General features: G+C 45.5%; 1 protein-coding gene across 1 annotated transcript; it reads right to left on the bottom strand.

The window, feature by feature from the left end:
* Positions 1–239: 239 nt before the first annotated feature.
* rpn2 (ribophorin II) lies at positions 240–8,159 on the bottom strand. Its single transcript, XM_034532799.1, has 17 exons — positions 8,049–8,159; positions 7,486–7,676; positions 7,258–7,353; positions 6,801–6,976; positions 6,611–6,686; positions 6,348–6,482; positions 6,082–6,258; positions 5,873–5,991; positions 5,498–5,603; positions 4,969–5,060; positions 4,756–4,870; positions 4,421–4,615; positions 4,217–4,303; positions 4,003–4,098; positions 3,074–3,149; positions 2,182–2,311; positions 240–946 (listed from the first exon to the last, which is right to left on the bottom strand). The coding sequence occupies exons 1-17, from the start codon at positions 8,059–8,061 to the stop codon at positions 931–933; spliced, it is 1,896 nt and encodes a 631-aa protein (XP_034388690.1). The 5' UTR covers positions 8,062–8,159; the 3' UTR covers positions 240–930.
* Positions 8,160–8,390: the final 231 nt, after the last annotated feature.

Raw genomic sequence — 8,390 nt, 5'->3', positions numbered from 1 at the left:
AAACTAAATCATTTAAATACATATCGTCAAGATGAAATAACTACGTTTTTTTAACTAAAAACGTTTTTGCTAAAATAAAATGTAAATGTAGGACATTGACATTCCAAACAAAAAACAACCGTATTCATTGATGGAACAGAATATCGTCGTCCAACTCTTGGAAAGTGTTCCTGTTCCTGTTCCTGTTTCCCCCTCCCCCTCCTCCCTCCTCCCCCCCTCTACTCAAGAAAGAAACTTAGTCACCTCCACATCTTTATTTCCTCTTCTTCATTACAAAAACATCACATGGCCCACATTTCTTTAACATTTCTTTCTGGGGGACGCCTGTATCAAATAGGGGACTACCGCTCCTACAACACATGTGATGCACCAAAGAGGAAAACACACCGGCATAGTTAGTAATGTTCAACAGATCAGTGCTAATGCCAATGTTTGTTTGTTTGTTTGTCAGCTCAAACAAGTTGACGAACGGTTTTTTTACGTGGTGAAATGGGTATCGAGCAAAAATAGAAAGAAAGAGGAATGTAAAAAAATAAAATAGTCAAATCAAAACCCCCAAAAACACAAATGAGTCCCCCAGGTCACGGGCATGTTGGACAATAGGAACACAAATCTCACAGGAAGACGAAGTGCATCAGTAGCTTTACAGCCCTCGGTAGAAGAATCTGTCAGTGGGAGTTTTTTTTTTTTTTCCCTCTCGGTGACGCTGTGATTTCTCGATTTCTTCCACTTTGGCAACGCAGACAAACTGCATTAAAAAAAAAAAACAACTGCATTCAAACTGCCGATTGGATTCTTGAACTGCCGCGCCACATTTAAAAGTCTGATTTGATGCATCGTTGAATAACTCCTTGAAAAAAAGAAAAAAAAAACCCAAGAAAAAAAAAAAAGGAGCTTCGTCTTGTCTTCTTTTTAAAAATGGCCGTCCTCTTATTTTTTCTCAATTCTATGGGAAAAAAAAGAAAAAGCAAACACTTATTACACACATTTAACACCTGATCTTTGACAAGTCACATTAAATAAAAATGTAAAATAAAAGGTTTTGATCATGCATTTTAATGCACAACAAACAATGTTATTTTGGGACAAAGAAACAAGAGAAACTCTCATGACAAATGTCTTTAGGTTCTGGACGACGCACACCGTGGCTCATGAACACAAAACAAGCCACTCAAATGTAATGGCACAACCAGAACCAGGAGGGGGGAGGGGGGGGGGGGATTACGACAGTTCTTGTATGGCTATGATGGGATGAGTGAGAGGCAAACCAGGAGGGGGGTGGGGGGGAGGGGAGGAGAGAGGAGTGTGTGAACACTCAGGAGTTAGAATGATCGAGCACCACACAGCCATGCACGCGGCCAGCCATTATGGGAAATGCACTGAGGATGCAGACTATGAGGATGCCCTTACTTCAGCCTGGGAGCCCGACCGACTCGTTTGTTACAAATGTGGGAGGGGGGAGGGGGGGCTTTATCGGAGGCTCCTATACTTTGCCAACCTACTACTTTGCTCTGCGGCAATCCTGAAAAAAGGAGTAGAAGTGTGGATAAAGGGGTTAAAAAAAATTTAAAAAAACACAGGCATCGGCTGCAAAAGGAGACAAGAGACGAGCAGGAAAGAAGAGGGGAGGTAGGAGGGAAGGTGGGGAGAAAAAAGTCCTCACTGAAAAGAAAAAAAAATAGAAAAAAGACATTTGTGAAATCATTAATTGCAAGAATTGTACTTGCTCAAACGGGGTTAGCTGGGCTCGTCTTAAGAGCAAGAAGAAAAAGTGAACAATTATGAAGTGACGTTTGGAGTCAGAGAGATCCAAACAAATTGCTCACTCTGGCCCGTTGAGGGCTCTACATACTGATGGAGGAAATTGCCCACTTAGATCCCGGCTCTTGCAGATCTTGCTGCCACGCTTCACTCCTGGTCCAAGTGGGCACAAGCTCTGCTTCGGGGAGAGGGCCTGGCATCGACAGTGGGCCTCTTGGGGGGGGAGGGGGGGCAACTGAGGAGCTGCAATACGAGTTAGGCACTTTTCCTCAGGGGCTTGAGGCTAAGAACTACCGAGAGGCCTCAAAGCACCAGAGTCCTTGTCGTCTGGAAAGGGGCTACTCGGCTTTTCTCCCTCTCAGGGACTAAAAGGACACTCAAGAGGGACCATTTGGTGCCAGGCGCCATCAGGGGACGTACCTCTTCACGGCTATCTGGGCCAGCATACGGTTCCCGGCGAGGAAAGTCACACTGCCAATGATCGCCAGGTACTTCAGAGTCTGGAACATGTTCAGGTGAGTCCAGTAGACGTACATCAGGCCCAGCATGGCTGAAATGAAACGAGAGTAAGCTGGAGCGTCAGTGGTTCCCCGCGTGGGAAGAGTGCTATATACACATTAAAAAAAAAAAAAAAGGTGTTATATGCAGCATTTTCTTAAAAAAACTTTAAAAAAAACTGCATGTATACACCAATAAAAAAAGAATCCCTCTCAATTGTCACTTATCCACGCAAAGTGTGTGGCAGTGTTTGCGTTTTCCCTTTTCTTAGTTTTTGGGCTTTCAGCAAAGATGCTTTGGACCCCCGTGTGTGTGTAACCCCCCCACTAATAACAGAGCGAGGATGTAAGGAGCCCGTTCCAATTCCAGGGTCGCCAGTATCACCACTGCCTGGGCCAAAGAGTGGAGCCAAAGCCAAGCACACATACATTAAACTTGCCCTCTCTGACCAACAGGGGGCGACTCCTCCGGTTGCAAAAAGAAGTCTGATTGTCTCTGAGAAAATCACTACTTCTCTCTTGATTTATTCCCCCCCAGTAAACATGTATGGTCTCAATCTATAGTTTCAATAGAGCATGGTGTTTATAGAGTAGATTATGGTCCATTTAGAGTCAAACAGATGCTTCGTATCGAGAGCCGATGCACGGAATTTCACGAATGATGCCTCGATGAAATTAATTGCACAATCTCAGCCGCAGGCTGTTACCACAATTCACTCATCGCCTTGAACAGCAGCAGATGAATTGCGGATGAAGAGGCTGTAAAACAATCGGGGTGCGTGACGAACAGTTTCATTTCAGAGATGGGGACCAACCTGCGTGTCCCACGTGGAACAGAATGGTGCTGGGAGTGAAGCTGAAGTTGGAGATGTTGGCTCCGAGCTTAAGCCACTACAGACAAGAGGGGGCATAAAAGACAATGTGATTTTCAGCCCCTCCGAGAGCTGCAAACAAAAGGGGGCTGGAAAAAGTGTTTACCGGCGAACACACAATGCGCCGATCCGCCTCAACAATGACGATTACTGCAAATGCCACGGATAAAAATACACCATCGCTATTGTGATTTCAAAATGAAATGTGCAGTGCCGTTTATGAAAGCTTACTACTGAAGAGCTTTTTCTGAGGGAGGAAAAAAAAAAAAACCCAAAACAAACTGTGCATACAACAATAACAACAAAGCTGAATACTCTATTAAATAGGTTTTAATGAATAATGGAAGGAGCTGCGTTTGTTGGCGTGCTTTTAAAATTAGATATTTCCATAGCTAAGTTAATCTACAGTTAAAGGGAAAGTTCCAATTGTTTTGGAGGCGGGGTTGTGCGAGGTACTATCGTAGTAGAGGGTGGTTTGGAGAAACGGATTGGAATAAGGGCACGCGAGCAAAGCAACACACTGGATGGGAGCAAAAAAACACCTATACATCAGTTTAAGTTTACGCTACATTTTAGAATATTTTCAATGCATTACTTTGCTGTCAGACAGCACTTTCCGACAGACTCGAAACGGATATTTCTGCATTTATGCAGACTCCGTTCACAACAAAAAGGACACGTATAGAATAACCGATTGAGGGTCAGCGGTAGACCCAACAACTCTCGTGTTCTGTGGCCATCTACTGTAGGTAAACACACCGACTATGGATAAGTACCTCATACGACCCCCACTTCAAAACATCAAAACTATCCCTTTAAGCTGATGGCAAACCATTTAATAAACATTTTAGTTATTATTTAGAAATAATTACCAGGATGAGCAGAAGAAGTAAAGGAGACAGGATGAGTGCAGTGAAGGTGTTAGAAACCACCGTGGGAGGCTTCTTCTCTGGTTCCCTGAATAAGTGCTGCAGAGACAGGAGGAGATTTTATACAGCTAGACTTGCTTGATTTTCCACCAGGCAGTGAAACGGATTGATTATTTATTCATCAAAATAAAAAAAAGAAATAGTAAACAAGTATTACCTGGATCTCTGGTTTGGGCACATAAAGTGTCTTGGGCTGAATGGCCACTGGAGCCTCTTCATCCACGAACTTCAGAACAACGTCAGCCTTTCAAAAAGATCACAACTCGGCTTTAGAGCTCAACATCAACGTCTGACTGGCCGAGGACTTGCAAGGTCAGCAAGCGGCCTGAATTACCGCCAGCGAGTCTGAACAGACACTCACCACATTCCACAAGATGGGATTCTCCAAAGTAGCATCCCCAACGATGAGGTGGAGGGAGTAGGTGCCGGAAATAGAGTTGAACTCTGATTTGCGCTCGCCGATGTCCAACTCAAACTTGTACAGATTCTTGCTGTCGGGTTCGGCCACAAACACGACCTCTTGGCCAGTTTTCTGATTGTGCAGCTTGACGAAGGTCTGTGACAGGGACAACAAATAAATCTTAATCTTGAATGCCGAAGAACACCTCTAACCCCGCCCTAAACTGGTCGCAGCTGTTTTCATGATAGTGTTGGCCAACCATTTAATAACCGTCATGTCCCACCCTGATTACACACCTGGTGAGGGGTCAGCTCCACTCCGGTGTTGACATCGACCAGCTGGAAGGCCATGGCAAAGTTTTGGTGGCTGTCTGCTGTGAAGGAGCTCTTGCCTTTGGAAGGATAGTCCACCCTGAGGCATTATTAAAAAAAAGAAAAAAGAAAAAAGCCTTTAGTACTCTATCGTTGTGCTCGGCAGGGTCAGCCCACATATCAAACGTGTTTCCTAACCTCGTGGTCTTTGTGCCGATGCTCTGGTCCTTGTCCACCACAGAGAGGTCCATGTTGTTAACGACCACCTCAGTGGACACCTTTACTTTGAGCTACAGGCGGACGGCAAGCACAAAGTAACATCAAGAGGGCGGCACACCAATCATGAACCGGTTAAAAAAAAATTATAGCAGAGAGCAACTGTAAGCAGAATCAAGAGACATTGACGACGCTGCAATAGACTTTTGTTTGGTTGCTGTAATGAAGCTTGCATTCTTTCATATTGGATTTGCTGTCATATTCATAGTATCTTAAATTACTCAAAATATATATATATATAAAAAAAAAAGTGAACAAAAATTGAAACCATATTTTCAGTTTCGAAAACCAAAAAGCTGGCGCCTGGCAACCCCTTCTAAGAATTAGAGTCTCTGACTCAACAGCAGCACTTTCATCTGCATTGCATTATCGAAAAAGGCAATTAAAAAAGGCAAGTTAATTAAAATTATTAAGTGAAACGTTGCGCCTCCGATTCTGACCGCCACCTCACCTCAACGTGATTGCCAACAAGCCGGGTATCCCCAGTCACTGCAACGGCAAACTGGTAATATCCGCTGGCTGGCCGGCTGGACATGAAGTTCAGTTCAAAGACGCCACTGAAATTGAGATCAAACACAATATAACACTGCGTAGATTCGACAAAAAGAAGACCGTGTTTAAATCTTGCAAATAATCTGAATATGCGGAGTAAACACAATCTACACAGTCAACAAAAAAATGTCAAATTACATTTGTATAATGTTACTACTCAAACGGCAATGAAAGGTGTGGATATACTTCTTCCAGTTTTTGGCATAGTCTTCAAGTAAAGGGGAACCCGAGTAAATGTTACAAAGCTAGCACTTATCTCTCCGATCATACATACTCATTAAGTGTGAATGAAGCGTGGCTTAGAATGACGCTCTTGGAGGCCACGCTGTACGCAGATTCCACCAGCACGTTGGCCAGGGCCAGAGGTTGAGACATGACATCAGTGACAAGGAGCTGCGAATCACACAGAGAAACAGCAGCAGAGTGAGCCAATCAGAACCCTCACAGAGGACTGTAGCCAGGTTGAGATCCCACGCTCCGTACCTGCAGGGTTGGCTGACTGTGAGACACCGTGGCAGGGCCCAGAGCACTGACGATGACCGGCACGTGGAAGCGGTTGTTGGAGAGAGCGGCGGCGGCACTGGCCACGCTGAAGGCCTCGGCCAGAGAGTCCCAGGACTTCTTGCTGAAGATGGAGTTCACCAGCTGGATGACTTGGTCCTGTGGCGAAAAACACCATCGTAGCAGTCAGTTTCAGAGCGGAAAACCCCCCCCATGGGGAGAAAAGCCTGACAAGACAGATATCGTACCTCCTTCAGAGGGGGCTCCATGTCCACGTGATCGGACAGGGAATAAGCAGCTGTCACAAACAAGGCAGTCGCCTCGAGTCCCTCCTCAAACTGGAGGTAGATGCCACCGAGATCATCCAAACGAGCCGTGAGATCCTGAGGAAGGAACAAAAAGTGTTACAACTTGAGAATTTAAAATCTCTGAGCATGATTAATAGTCCAGTGCAGTCTCAGTCAGAAAACACAGCAACGCAGCACCACCTGGTGGAAGTTTAAGAGCTCACCTCAATTTCCTCCAGTATGCCTCCCAGTTCTGTCTGCTGGGACAGGCGTGCTGCGGTCTGCAGAGCCAAAGTGATACTGTCCAGAGGAGAGAAGAAATTTGCTCATAAGCACTGCGACGACGACACAGAATAATGCCATGCTCCCTGAACCCCCCCCCCCCTCACACACACACACACACACAACACTTACGCCATGACGTTGTCCTCCTTGTTGATGCGACCGGTCAAAGCCCCCACAACTTCCTGGGAGGCCAGGGGAAGCCCCAGAGAGCTGAGTGCACTCACCGCCCTGTGAATCTGAGTCATGGTGGAATCCTCACTAACCGCCGCCAGGAGGATGTCTCGCGTCTCATTGGACACAGGGATCTACGCAGGTGAGGAATTAAGTGTTATTTTAGCATTAGTGTAAAGCAGTTGTCCACTTTGCCATCTCGATGCACAGGTCAATGTTCCTACATTTTTTAAATTTTTTACTCTCACCCTCCCATCATATGACAAGTTGATTTAAACACCGTGACCATATAGCAATGGAGGTGGATGTTGAACCCACAGAAAGATAGCGACTTGGGATCGGCATCTACTCCGAAAAACGCCTTTGCACACGAAGAACGGCAGGAGGACAGATAAGAAAGCCGTGGCGAGCATACCTCACATCCTGAAATGGCTTGACTGGTCTCGGCAGCGAAGAAGAGAGAGTCAATGCTCATGGGATCCAGCTGGGATTTGAGAAACTGGCATACTCCCTGGAAACACAAACACAATTCGTTTTAAGCCAATGAATATCGAGGCGCAACATGCAACAGCCAGATTGAAGCATGACTAAATGTTTTTAAGCAGAATTGCTGGGATTTTTTTCTTCTTTTGCTCCTTCTTACCTCGTGATCGGGAATGGTCGCCCCGAGCTTGGACAGACCAACGACCGAGTAGTACGCGGAGTCCAGACCGGTGAATTGTTGGCTCAGGAGGTTCTGTAGCCGGGCCACATCGGGCAGGGAGAGGTAGTGCGCCGGTGTGAGCGCCTGAGCTCCAGCGAGAGCCAGGCTGAGCACGAACAACCCAAACAGCCCTGCGGACGCAGAACGGAGAAGACAAGTTAACCTTCCGGCTAGTATTTAAAATAAAAAATAAAAATGTGTATCGGCTGCTGCCACCACGGAGAGCAAACAATACATGTGTATATTTAATGCCCTCTCGCGTGTGATGGATGTGTATTCATTCATTGAGACTGCGCTCGCTGGTTCATTGCGCATCAAGCTACAAGGCGAGCTAACGTTAAGCTAGCGTCGGGAGGGAGCCGGACACTTCGTGCACCCGGTGCCATTTCTTCACCAATTCGCAAAAAATGTCAGAGTCCATAACGTCGCTCCAAACGTCATTATCACGAAGAAGAGACTTCTCGAACATTACAATCGGAAATGGAGAGGAAATGTTCACTTACGAGACCGTTCCATGTCTTGCAGTCTTATGCAGCGTCACCAAAAGAGACGATTGCTTCCGGTATCTTAAGGGTGAGCTGTCACCAAACGGTATAACATCCGGCGGTAGTTCGACGTTTCAAAGTAAAAGCCACGGTAAGTACACGTCAGATAAACGTAGCCCGTGCCGTTTAAGGATAATGGTGATTAAGTTTCATTGGTACATGCCGAATATATTAAAGTCATGCACCATTTAATACACGTGTTTGTATTACATTTGTATAAACATAATGCCATAATAAAATATGATTTAGCCCATATCGTGTTTTATTTTATAAAATGGTATATTCTGAACCTATTGTATA

The sequence above is a fragment of the Cyclopterus lumpus genome, chromosome 5 (assembly GCF_009769545.1).
Source record: "Cyclopterus lumpus isolate fCycLum1 chromosome 5, fCycLum1.pri, whole genome shotgun sequence".
Classification (NCBI taxonomy): Eukaryota; Metazoa; Chordata; class Actinopteri; order Perciformes; family Cyclopteridae; genus Cyclopterus; species Cyclopterus lumpus.
This window is presented reverse-complemented; position numbering and strand designations above follow the sequence as displayed.